This window comes from Xenopus laevis, chromosome 7L (genome assembly GCF_017654675.1).
Source record: "Xenopus laevis strain J_2021 chromosome 7L, Xenopus_laevis_v10.1, whole genome shotgun sequence".
NCBI classification, from domain to species: Eukaryota; Metazoa; Chordata; class Amphibia; order Anura; family Pipidae; genus Xenopus; species Xenopus laevis.
Genome location: NC_054383.1, coordinates 20,642,182 through 20,655,849, shown reverse-complemented (window position 1 = coordinate 20,655,849; position 13,668 = coordinate 20,642,182). Strand labels below are relative to the sequence as shown.

At 38.5% G+C, this 13,668-nt stretch overlaps 1 protein-coding gene across 1 annotated transcript in view; it reads left to right on the top strand.

The window, feature by feature from the left end:
- The window catches only part of btaf1.L (B-TFIID TATA-box binding protein associated factor 1 L homeolog), a 58,949-nt gene that overhangs the window by 24,332 nt on the left and 20,949 nt on the right, over window positions 1-13,668 (top strand). Inside the window, exons 15-21 of the mRNA XM_018225191.2 lie at window positions 2,067-2,171; window positions 2,252-2,401; window positions 3,944-4,086; window positions 5,271-5,445; window positions 6,136-6,339; window positions 7,749-8,175; window positions 10,684-10,877. Of these exons, the coding sequence (XP_018080680.1) occupies window positions 2,067-2,171; window positions 2,252-2,401; window positions 3,944-4,086; window positions 5,271-5,445; window positions 6,136-6,339; window positions 7,749-8,175; window positions 10,684-10,877 (1,398 nt within the window). The remainder of the gene's footprint in view (window positions 1-2,066; window positions 2,172-2,251; window positions 2,402-3,943; window positions 4,087-5,270; window positions 5,446-6,135; window positions 6,340-7,748; window positions 8,176-10,683; window positions 10,878-13,668) is intronic.

The window sequence follows — 13,668 nt, the reverse complement described above, 5'->3', positions numbered from 1 at the left end:
TAATCTCACATTATGATGTACCCCTAAGTATCTGTGTTAAAGTTACAGGTATAGGATCTATTATCCAGAGCCTAGCATCCCCTTAATTATGACAATAACCAGAATTTCCCTTAATTTGGCTCTCAAATTCAAAGTCTTCTAGAAAAAATCATGTAAATATTAATTAAAACCAATAGAATTGTTTTGCTTACTAAAAGGATTTGTGCTGTTATGAAGTACAAGATACTGTTTCTTTACCGAATAAAAGGATATTATGTTTAAAACTCAGAAATCCCTGTTTTGGTTCTACATTATATGATCTTCGGCAGGTCTCTCTCCTCTGGGGAAAAAAACAAAATTAAATGACAGAGATATTCCCTTGCTAGATGATGAAATGTGGAGGGACACCCTTAAATTGCTTCCTGACTTATCAATCTCAGAGAGAGAGATATATACAGATAAAATGTTCAATAGGCGACTTACAACTTCGGTCTTACTACAGTTGCTATATTAAGCCAAAAAGGCTATCCTAATACACTGGAAATCTCTTGACCCTCCTCCCCTACGATTTTGGCAAAAGTTAAATGATTCCCTTACAAGTCAAAAATTGACTTACTTAGCAAGAGGTTGTCCTGAGAAATATAAGGGTTTATGAGGTACTTGGCTTGAACTGCAAAATGTCTGTTTGAATTTTCTAATTTGGTGCCTTTGCCTCATTTTGTATTGCATCCCTCTTTCCTTCCTTTCCTTTCTCTCTCCTTTAGTACTATCTCAACGGTTTGTAAATTTTAAAACATGCAAAATAAAATCTTTAAAAAAAAAAAAAAAAGAATTAAAAAAAAAATCAGAAATCGGAATATTTGATTAAAATTGAGTGTATGCATAGTCTGCTGTCTGGAATACCTGCAAAGCAGTCAGATTTTCGGCAGAACATTCCTGATAACTTGATTGTCTGGGTACCCAGGTCAATCAGTCTCTGGAGTGATGTCACTTCCAGTGAATGCTGACCACGCTTCCGGTGTCGCGGGTCGGGTTAGAAGTTAACAAATAGGTTTTTTTTTTTTGTTTTTTTTTTGATCGATTGTGGGGTTTTTTTTTTTCTCTGTAATGCTGTACCTTGTTCTTGGTGAAGCAAGGCATGGCACTTCATGTTCCAGAAAGTTCTCTTATCTAGAAAACTGCAAGTCACAAACATTCTTTAATAGATTCCATTCCTTGGGTATCTTAACTTATATGAGTGGACTTGCAACTACAGTTGCAGAAACAGTATGTTGCTTTTGTCGAGTTGTCATTAAAGTGGACCTGTCATCCAGACACACAAATCTGTATAAGCCCTTTTTAAATTAAACCTGAAATCAGATTTCTATTTTTATTAAAACATTCATAGTTGTTGTAAGATCATTTTAAAATCTCAGCTGTTAATCAAATATTGTCTGCCCCTCCTCTATGCCTTAGTCATAGAGGTGGGGCAGAAATTACTTTTACTTTCCATTCAGCACTTCCTAGATGTCACTGCTCTCCCCACATTCCCCTGTAATCTTTACCATTTAATTGTGTAGCCAGGTTGACGGGTCCCCTTTAAAATAGTGCAAGTTAATAAGCACAAACGATGAGGTTTTTTCTGTTCTGGAATCACGATGCTAAGGGATTGTTCACCTTTGAGATTAACTTTTAGTATGATGTAGGGAGGGATATTCTGAGATAATTTGCAATTCTTTTGTTCATTCTTTATTTGTGTTTTTTGAGTTTAGAGCTTTATTCAGCAGATTTGCAGTTTCAGCAATCTGGTTGCTAAGGTCCGCATTATGCAACCTAGCTACATACTCTGAAAATGTCCCCATGTACAAATATCATGCAAATCCCCAGGCATTATTTTGAGGCCCATGGGTACAATAAGCTGCTGACTGCAATGGATGGCCACTTCTATTGTGCCCTTCATGTAGATACAATCCTTAACCCGACCGCACCCAATTTTTGCACTTCTTATATCCTTTTTTTGTTCACTTCTGTATCTTGCATCATGTTTAATAATTGTGCTCTTGTTTGTATACTCCTGTAATCCCTGCCATATTTTTTTTGTTATGTAGAACTGTTCCGGCTGGCTGACACCCATCTTACAAGATATGATGCGGCATATATTTCAAATCTGTATTTTGGAAAGCAATCAAGAAATCATTGACCTCATCCTCAAGGTACATTCTTCTGCTGACTGAAACACTGCACCCGTTCTCAAACTTTTGTTTGTTCTTTCACGTCTTGTTTTTCTCTGCAGGTATGGCAGGAATTGCTAAACAAGGCCTCTGTACAGTATGTGGTTGCAGCTGCTTGTCCCTGGATGGGAGCCTGGTTGTGTTTAATGATGCAGCCTTCCCATATACCTATTGATTTAAACATGCTGCTGGAGGTGAAAGCAAAATCAAAGGTAGGCATGAATTCTGAGCAGAGAGTTTTCCTTTTAATCATCTTAAAAGAAAAGTGTTGCATTCCAGAACTGAGCTGAAGTTACCTTAACTGTTTTTTTTGGACTTTGTTCCCTTGTATATAGCAAGGGTACAAATATATTAAATTTGCTCTATCTGCTGCATTCAGTCATAGATCCAGAACTTTCTAGATGTGTACGTAAGTGATCATCACAAATCTCTCCTAAGGGTAAGAGCACACGCTAAGATTCGGGGAGATTGTCACCCGGTGACAAATCGCCTCTTCTTCAGGCGACTAATCTCCTGGAAAAGCCTTCCCGCCAGCTAGAATCCAAATCGCTGGTGGGATGGCACTCTGAGCGATTCGTAAGTTGCCTCACAAGGAAACTTCGGGCAACTTTGGAAAACAAAGCGCTCAGAGTGCCATCCCGCTGGCTATTTGGATTTTAGCCAGCGGGAAGCACGAAGAAGAGCCGATTAGCCGCTGGGCACCTAAATCTTCCCTTGTGTCTTTGCCCTAAACTGACTTTGAAACATCGCTTCAAGAACTATGTTTCCCAAATCACCCTGACCTCCAAGCTGAGAAGTCATTGCTCTGCTAGAGGTTGTTGGCGCAGTGTGGGATATGTCATGAGTTAAACAATTGTCTGATTTACAATATCCTTTGACTTCTTAAAGGGGCTGTTCACCTTTAAGTTAAAGTTTAGTATGTTATAGAACGGCAGATTCTAATCATCCTTTCAATTGGTTTTCATTATTTAATTTATAGTTTTTAAATAATTTGCCTTTTTCTTCTGACTCTTTCCAGCTTCCTTGCTCTGTAAGGCTACACGTTTATTGTTGTTGCTCTTCTTTCTATTTTGGCCTCTCCTATTCATAGTCTAGTCTCTTATTCAAATCCGGCATGGTTGCTATGGACATATGGACCCTAGCAACCAGACAGCCGAAATTACAAACCGGAGAGCTGCTTTATAAAAAGCTAAATAACTCAAACACTAATAATAATCTCTCAGAATATCACTCGCTATATCATACTAAAAGTTCATTTAAAGGTGAACAACCCCTTTAACAATTCCTGCTGGAAATCAAGGCCTCTTTTTGGAAAAATCTGTATCTTACAGCAGACTCAACATCAGCAATTGATAAGACATGGTACCACAATTCTCACATTGCAGGAGTTCTTCCCCACTGCACTATTATTCTGCTACATCTTTTTTAGGGAAATTCCTCTCTGTGGGTCTCCTGCACACCAAGGAAAAAGGCTGCCATCATTTATTGTCCCTCCCAACCCTCTGACTAACGTCAGTGGGGCAGCTGGTCTTTTCAATTGTTGCGTTTAACAAACTGGTCGTAGGATTTTTTCTTGTATTTATTGTGCTGGCTCATGGTAAGAAAAAAGCTTTGCATTAGCCCCATTTTCCAAAATTTCTTCTTGTGGATTTTTTCTGAAAGTTAGAGACTGGTCACATTTACATATTTACCCTTGCAACCAAACACTTATTAATGTATTATTGATCACGTCTCTTGCTGTTTTTGTTGTTTAGGAAAAGGGAGGTGGGAAACTGCGTCAGTGTCAAAGTCAGACAAAGGAGATTACCCAGGAATATATTGCTGGATCTGACAGTGTGAATGAGGATTCATCTACAAGGGACTACGTCGTTATAAGAGCCCGTGTTGCAGCTGCAAAGTTAGTATCATTTTTTTTATTAATGATATACTGCTTCTGAAGTAAATCAAAAGGGCAGCTTAAACCAAAGGTGTCTGTCTGCACAAAAAATATAGAAATGTATGAGAAATGTCAGTATGTCCCTCTACCGATCTTTTAAGTCTCAGCTGTATAATAATCTAAATGCAGGCCGTAGGGAAGAAGTAAATTATAGAAAAAATTAGTGTAATTTTTCTAAACATACTTGTGCACTTTAGAATTAATTGTGATGGTTGTAGTTCTCCTTATCCTTGGTCCTTTCAAGCCAATGTGCAGGGAGAAAAAGCAAGTCTTAGTTAGAGTAGAACTCCACGGATGTGTTTTTTTTTTTTTTTTCCCAAATGCATTAGTTAATAGTCCTGCTCCACTGAAATCCATTTCTCATTTTCTCAAGAGCAAACAGATTTCTTTATATTAAATTTTGAAATCAGACATGGGGCTAGACATATTGTCAGTTTCCCAGCTGCCCCTAATCATGTAACTTCAATCACTTTTTACTGCTGTACTGCAAGTTGGAGTGATATCCCTGCTCCCTTTTCCCCCCAGCAACCTAACAAAATGATGGGAAGGTAACCAGATAGCAGCTCCCTAACCCAAGATAACAGCTGCCTGGTAGATCTAAGAACAACACTCAATAGTAAAATCCAGGTCCCACTGCGACTTCTTCAGTTACATTGAGTAGGAGAAACCATAGTCTGCCAGAAATCAGTTCCATCCTAAAGTGCTGGCTCTTTCTGAAAGCACATGACCAGGAAAAATGACCTAAAATGGCTGCCTACACACCAATATAACTAAAAAAAAAATACACTTTCTGGTTGAGGAATTAAGTTTTATTGAATTGTTAGTGAATTATTTGAAGTGTAAACCGTGTCATTTAGAAACAACATCCTAAAAATCATGACAGTATTCCTTTAAGGAAAGCTCTTACTTGGCTTTAAGTTCAGTAATAAGCTTTTCTGTATCGCAAAGCAGTGAGGCCAAGAGGGAGTTCTAAATCACTGTTTTTAGCCCAAGGAAATGGTAATGGGTATTGGCAATCCAGTCTGTCCTATTTGTCATCTGTAGTTGTTTACCGAAATCTTTAGATTCAGAGTGTAATATTGTTTTATTGCACCACATTTATTTAAATGTTTCACATATTCGTTTCACAACTCTTTGTCATTCAGGTTACTGGGTTCATTATGTTGCTGCATTTGTGATCCAAGTATAAACAATGCCTCCCAAGAAATAAAACCTGCGGAATCATTGGCACAGCTTCTGCTTTTCCATTTGAACTCCAAGTCTGCCCTGCAGCGGATCAGTGTTGCCCTAGTTATAAGTGAGTGGGCTGCAATACAAAAGGTAAATATATTATTTTCTCTTCTCTTGTTTGTAGTGATCCAGCATTATTAATTAAAGGACCAGTAACCAAAAAAAAAATGTTTTTATTTAACGAGAAAAAAACACCAAGACACTTAACTTTAAATTTAAAGTCTTTATTAAGAAAAAACTTGCCGATTCTCCACTTGTGCTCCTCTTCAGAAACGGCGACAGGGCGGCGATCCATTGCGCGGCGCTCGATTTCTCTTCCCTGGCTATCTCATATAAAAGGCAGGGAGCAGAAATTGAGCATCACAATTGATCGCCGCCTTTCTGCAGAGGAGCGCAATGGAGAATCGGTAAGTTATTTCTTAATGAAGACTTTGCGAAATTTAAAATTATGTCTTGGTGGGTTTTTTTTTTCCTTATGTAGAAACAAATTTTTAAAAAAAAGTTACTGGTCTTTTAACCTGTTGTCTGTGAACACCGTACATCAGTCCCTTTATAGGGACGTTAGCAGAGATGGCAGTTATTGAATGCTAACACCATAGTGGCAATAATATTCAGTGTTGTAAAGCTCTTGGAAAGAGCTTGTTGTAGGCAGGCACCGATCCGGAACATCCAAAAGTAGAACCCAGGAGTCCAAAGGTTAAATAGTACAATTGTCACCTATACATTTCGCTCTGTACCTATTTCTTATGCCAATGTTTGTTTTACTTTTTTTTTCCCCAGGAATGCCGGACTGTGGCCCTTGCTGTTCAGCCTCGGCTGCTTGCTGTCCTTTCTGAGCACCTCTATTATGATGAAATAGCGATTCCTTTTACCCGGATGCAAAATGAGTGTAAACAGCTCATTTCCACACTGGCTGAGTCGCAAATTGACATCAGAAATAAAGTGAACTGCAGTGTGTTCACGATAGACCAAGCCAATGATCTGGTGAGTTTAATTTCATTGAACTGTAAATAAGGACTTTCCTTCTTGCATTGTATTACTTCTTGACAAAGTAACAAAGAAACGGTAACATCAAAAAATGAAATTGTTTTAAAGTAATAAATATATGATGCAGTGTTGCCCTGCCCTGGTAAAACTGCTGTTTGCTTCAGAAACGCTACTATTGTTTATAGGGATGCACCGAATCCACTATTTTGGATTCGGCCGAATTCTTTGCGAAAGATTCAGATGAATACCGAACCTAATCCTAATTTGCATATGCGAATTAGGGGTGGGAAGGCGAAGACATTTTTCCCTCCCTGCCCCTAATTTGCATATGCACATTAGGATTAGGGTTCGGCCGGCCAGAAGGATTTGTCCGAATCCTGCTGAAAGACTGAATCCTGCATTCAGTGCATCCCTAATTGTTTATATAAATAAGCTGCTGTGTCGCAGTGGGGGCAGCCATTCAAAGGAGAAAAGGCTCAGGTTACACAGCAGGTAAGCTCTATAGAACATAATGGTGTTATCTGTTATCCACTATTTAACCTGGGCCATATAGCCTTTTTTCAATTTCCGCCATTGCTACACAGCAGCTTGTTTATATAAACAATAGTAGTGTTTCTGAAGCAAACACATCAGTTTTACCAGTGCAGGGCAACAGTACATTATATTTTTATTACTTCAAAACACTTACTTTTTTTCGGTGTTACTGTTCCTTTAATATGAATTGAGTTTCCTCTGTGCACTTTTATCCTGATGTCAAACAATGTTTCCAGTTGTAGAGTATGTAGTTCATAGAAAATACATAGTACAGCCAATTGGTTTACTGAAAACTCTGCTCTCAGGCACCTATAATATAGAGCCTGTTCTATTTTGGGTTTTATTGCCTTAACGGGGTTGTTCACCTTTAAGGTAACTTTTAGTATGTAATAGAATGGCCAGTTCTAAGCAACTTTTCATTGGTTTATTATTTTTTTATGGTTTTATCGTTATTTGCCTTTTTCTTCTGACTCTTTGCAGTTTTCAAATGGGCCTCTCTGACCCCTTCCAAAAAGCAAATGCTCTGTAAGACTACAAATATATTGTTACTTTTTATTACTGATCCTTCTATTTAGACCCTGTCCAATTCATAGTCCAGTCTCTTATTCAAATCAGTGCATGGTTGCTAGGGTAATTTGGACCCTAGCAACCAGATTTCTGAAAACTGCATACTAGAGAGGTACTGAATAACTCAAAAACCTTAAATAATAAAAAATTAAAACCAATTGCAAATTGACTCCGAATATCACTCTCTACATCATACTAAAAGATCTCAAAGGTGAACAACCCATTTAAGCTTTGTAATGGGATAATGCTGTAAGATTAATTTGCGTCTTAAAACATTTGATTGTTGTAATCTTTCCATTACAAAGGTCACCACAGTCTTCAGTGAAGCTACATCGGGCATTTTGGTTAATTCCAAGCAATTTCAGCAGCTAGATGCCAAACGACAGCAGGTTCAAATGACTGTCATGGAAACTAGTCAGGAATGGCAAGTCCTGCAACAGAGAGTCCACACGTTTGGTGCCTGCGCTATTGTGAACCTCCAGCAGCTTCCCGACAAACTAAATCCCGTCATCAAACCTCTCATGGAGGCTGTGAAAAGGGAGGAGAACACAGTCGTTCAGAACTGTGCAGCCACGTGCATAGCAAAGCTCCTCCAGCAATGCACATCAAGGACGCCTTGCCCCAACCCCAAAATCATTAAGAATCTCTGCTCTTCCTTGTGCATTGACCCAAACATCACCCCCACTGTAGTGTGCCCAGCCCCTGCCTTGAACAACGTGGAGAATTCCAAAGGTACATTCATCAAATCCATAGCCCTCAAACTGTAACCGTAAATACAGTAGAACTCCCACTTTACGTTTTTCAGGGATCCAGGAAAAAATTATTTAAAATCCGAAAAAATGTAAAATCAGGGAAATGTTAAAGTAACTGTTTATTCAAGTACTGAAAGGATATAAGCACAGGAGTACTTTGAGATACAATATTTACTGTGTTAATAACAAGGGTTAAACATTGCAGTGTTAAAGGAGAACTAAAGCCTAACTAGAAGTAGCTAGAAATGTTGTACATTATGTTTTGGATTTCTGCACCAGCCCAAGGCAACCACAGCCCTTTAGCAGTAAAGATCTTTGTCTCCAAAGATGCCCCAGTAGCTCCCCATGTTCTTATAGCTGATTCACTGCACATGCTTAGTGCAGCTGTCCGTTACTGAGCTTAGGGACCCACTCACAATATACAGTACATCTAGAATAGAAATGTCACAATATAAGGCTGATTAGTAATTAATACAGATTATTACTAAATGGCAGCATAGAAACCAGTGCAATTGGCACTAGAATTTAATAATGAGTCCTGTAGCATCAGCTTATATTACAGGCCAACCTCGTTTTCTGCTGGATAATTAGTGACGACCCCTAAGCTTAGCTTCTCAACAGCTGCTCAGAGCCCACTGAGCATGTGAGTGTCAGACACTTTCCAAGATGGTGAGAAGTTTGAAGTCCTGGATCATTGCTGCTATTGACAAGCTGAAACTTTAGGCTGGTGCAATAAGTTCAGCATGTAAAATATGGAATTTTTAGCCATTTTTAGGGTTTAATGTTACACTATGGGGGGCATGTGCAATGTTTCTATCGGTCACATACACAACCTAAAGCAATTAGTGATTGGTGCAGGACTGTATAAGGGGCAGACTAATTGGAATTGACCATTTACAGACAGAACCATGGCAAGATATACATCTGGTTAGTATGTTAAACCTCTATTTCACCAATATTAATATTTACAGAGGACAAACCGCAATTTTTGGCAACATCATGACACAATTTTGATGTAAAATCTGGGAAAACATTACTTAAAATCAGGGAAATGCACCCATTGAAATGCATTATAAATTGGTGGGACCGCATTAGACGACTGTCTAATGCGAACCCCACATGTTGCGTCTTCAGCCAACGTGTCGGTGCACGCAGCAACAGCGTCCAACATTCCTATTACCTTAGATTTGGTGCTTCCGACCTGCGATTCATCTCAGTGTGTCGGAACGGATGCTATAGCAGGTAAAAAACGCTCGTGAAGCTCTACCCTTAGGCTTGCTGGTTTTATTTGCGTTGCTCTTTTTAGTCTCTTCCACAGTTAATTCGGCCACTGGTTTAAAGAGATACTGACACCAGAAATTAGATCATTTTTACATCTATCATAGTATTGGCTTTGTTTGCTACTTATTATTTTGCCATAAAGTATTTGCTCAAAGCTTTTACATTACCCATCTGACTCCCCTTCTATGAGGGGGCTGCCATATTTGTGCAGCAGGAGTCCGTTGGCATTAGAAACTCTGACAGGCTCAGATGGGACAGTCAGGTTGGCAAAACAGTCAGGTTTAGGAACATCAACTAAAAATGATTTACAAAAACAGACCTCTCTGGAAAAAAACAATCAACATGACCTATAGGTAACTTTTAATATACATTCGTAGTTTTTTAGCGTCTATCACTTTAAGGGGGTTATTTACTAAACTCTGAATGCAAAAATCACAAAAAAAGGTGATTTAAATTGTACTTTTAATAAAGTTTTTTTTTTTTTTTTTTGTTTTTGTTTGGAATTTATTAAACCCAGAGGATGGAAAAGTCAATCTGAAAATCCAGCATTTCAGACCTGTCGAAGTTGCATATAAGTCAATGGGAGAAGTCCCAATGATTTTTTGATGTGTGCTGGGTTTCTTGCAATACCCTGAAGTCAAATCAAATAAATAAGGTGCCACACTTATACTAAATCGCCTTTTGCAGCGTCTTTCTTGCAATACCCTGAAGTTTTCAGGTGAAAATTTTCGGGAAAATGTAATGATAAATAAGCGTAAAAAACCAGAGCGGATTTGATCGGCGTTTGTAGCAGAAAATATTTAGATAAATTCTAGGGATGCACCGAATCCACTATTTTGGATTCGGCCGAACCCCCGAATTCCTTCGTGAAAGATTCGGCCGAAACAATTCTGGTTTTGTGACAGTCGCGCGATTTCCCTCCCCGCCCATAATTTGCATATGCAAAATAGAATTCGGTTCGGCCGGGCAGAAGGAATCCGGCTGAAAAAAGCCGTATCCTGGCCGAATCCCGAACCAAATCCTGGATTCGGTGCATCCCTAATAAATTCGGACTTTGATAAATAATCCCCTAAGTGTAAATGCACTTGTTTTAATTCTGTCGTTATCCCTTTTAGCCTTGCCATGCAGTTGGCTGACTAAGCGGTGATCATTACGCAAGATCTATTTTTCTGGTTTTAAGGCTATAACATTTTTGTGTATCTGCTAGGACCAAGTTCTGAAAAAGATGGAATGTATCACGTATACACCAGGCACCGAGGAATTATTACCTTGTACAGACATCAGCAGGCTGCTTTTGCAATCACCAGCAGACGGGGGCCAGCTCCTAAAGCGAGCAAATCCCACGTGGGAGACCTGCCACCAGGAAGTGGAAGCTGTGGATCAGTTGCAGATTCAGATGAGGTTTGTAAGCCAAATCATTTATCTCATAGGCAAGGGATATCCAACTGCTTCCCTCCAGCTAGCCGCATATTTGAAAGACTGGAGCAGCTGGAGTGCTTGCAAGTAGGTTACCCCTTCTGTATGCCTTGGAAAGCCTGATGTTGCTTTATCCTATTGATTTGACAGGGTGATAATAATCATTTTACTATGCATAATATGCAACAAAAATGTCTTGCTCTATGTTGTTAAATGAGTTTGACATGAGCTTGTCAATCCCAAATGGTTAGTCTGCAGCCTCTACGTAGTTGGTAAGGGATTTTCCAACTGTATTGGTAATGATTACAGGTCTCTACAACACATACATACTTCTCTTTTAATGCACAGATGCTTACAGAAAATAACTTGTACACGCTTTCTCCTTTCATTTGAAGGTGGCAGGTGATCAGAGACTCCACATATACTCTGGAGTATTTATTAAACGGGTGGTTCACCTTTAAAGTAACGTTTAGTATGTTCTAGAATGGCTATTTCTAAGCAACTTTTAAACTGGCATTCATTTTTTACAGTTTTTGAATTATTTGCCGCCTTCTTCTGACTCTTTGCAGATTTCATATGGGGGGTCAGTGACCCCTATCTAAACAGATGCTCTGTAAGGCTACAAATTGTTACTGCTAAATTTTATTTTTCATCTTACTATCCAGGCCTCTCCTATTCATATTCCAGTCTTTTATTCAAAGCAATGCATTGTTGCTAGGGTAATTTGGACCCTAGCAACCAGTTTCCTGGAATTTGCAAACTGGAGAGCTGCTGAAAAAAAAGCCAAATAACTCAAACCACAAATAATAAATTGAAATTGTCTCAGAATATCTCCCTCTACAGCATACTAAAAGTGAATTTAAATGCGAACAACCCCCTTTAAAGCTATTGCCATTTGTCTTTGATCCTGTTCACACAGGCATATCTGGGCAGTGTTAAAAATCGACCCCATATAGCCGCAGCATTCATACTCACCTGTTGTTTCATTTCAGGGATGAGTAATTTATTTTTGATCACTATTTGAGCAGCATTCTAGCTCTTGTGTAGGTGCTGAAGGTCATTTGTGTTTCACTCCTATATCATATGCGGAATAAGCTGCTTGCAGTCTCTACAGGTGACCAGACATAAAGAGTGCTCTCACACCTGTCTCCCCATATTATATTGAATGTTTCAAATGGCAACGCAGATCTAGGTGCTGGTTAGTCCTACTAACTACATACATTTATACCTTTAAAGGAGAACTATCCCAAAAATGAAAATTTAATATAAGCTTCATCATACTGATATAAGAAACGTTCTAAATACAATCAATTAAATATTCAAGTTTATCAAGTTTGGTCAATATCCCTCTCTCAGCATCTGTGTCTCTTCATTCTGTCTTTGTGCAGCAGCTGGGTGTCAGATGAATGACCCAATATATCTTATAAGGGGGCTCCCTTTCCTAGCAGATGAATTAGAGCGCACTCAAATAACTGATTCCAGTACAAACAAAATAACTGCATTTTGCACAAATCCTGCATGTAGAGAGACATATGATGTCTGGTGATTTTAATAGTGAGCTCTAATACATTCTAGGCAAAAGGAGCCCCCCATAAGATATATTGGCTCTAACTGTCAATGATTATCTGACACCCAAATGCTGCTTGAAGATAGAATGGGAAAAAAAAAACAATGCTGAGAGAGGAATAGTAACAGTACAGAATTTTTAACTGATAGTATTTATAAGGTTTCTTATTTCCGTATGCTGAAGCTTATATTAAATTTTAATTTTGGCCATAGTTTTCCTTTAAATATGTAGTTCAAAATAAATATAAAATACAGATCATTCAATTGTAAGCTTTGTCTGGATACACTCACTTAGGGGCATATTTATCGAGGGACGAATTTTGAATTTGAAAAACATCGAAATTCGAATTCAAAAAGACCAACCGGAATTAAGTCAAAGGTTTTAGGTTTGTTTTATTCGGCCAAATAGGTCAATTTTCGATCGAATAGATCTGTATTTGGCCGAATTAGAATTGTACAAATCGAAGTAATAGCGCATGCGATCGAATTTGAATTGAAGTTTTTCCACAAAAAAAATTAATTTTTCAAAGTCCACCAATTGACTCCAAATAGGGTCTTGGAGGTCCCCCATAGGCTTAAACAGCAATTCGAAAAGAGACAGTACATGATAAATTTCGATATTCGAATTTTAGGTTTTTTTTTTTTCAAATTCGAATCAAATTTGGACTATTCCCTAGTTGAAGTACACAAAAAATAGCTCAAAAGTCGAATTTTTTAAATTAGAAAATTCACCTTGACCTTTGATAATTCTGCCCCTTAATGTAAATTACTGCAGAATGTTAGTAAAGGCTAATTTAGGCAACTTTTGGCTGATAAACTGTGACTTAATGGCTTGTGAGGCATTTGCAGTGTTGGTCTGTGGGGGGTTGTTTCAGGCTATTTGGCTGATGTAATGTGGTACATAATGCGACATAAGCAGCCCAGTGTAATAATGCCCTTAAACTCACTTTATTTCCTCTGTCAACAGCATTTTTCTGCAGTGTGACTCATAGGGTTTTATTTTTTAATATTTATAGACACACCAGTATCTTCTACAGGATTTTCCACTCATCTGAGTGCATTCTTGGCTAGGACATTTTGCTATAAATTATTCTCTGAAATGAAAATCATTTCAGAATAAAAGCCTTCACGTTGGCAGCCTGGGTATAAGCCATGCTAACTCATTTTATAGCAGTCTCTCGTCCTGCCCTGCAGATATAGTGCAGCTACA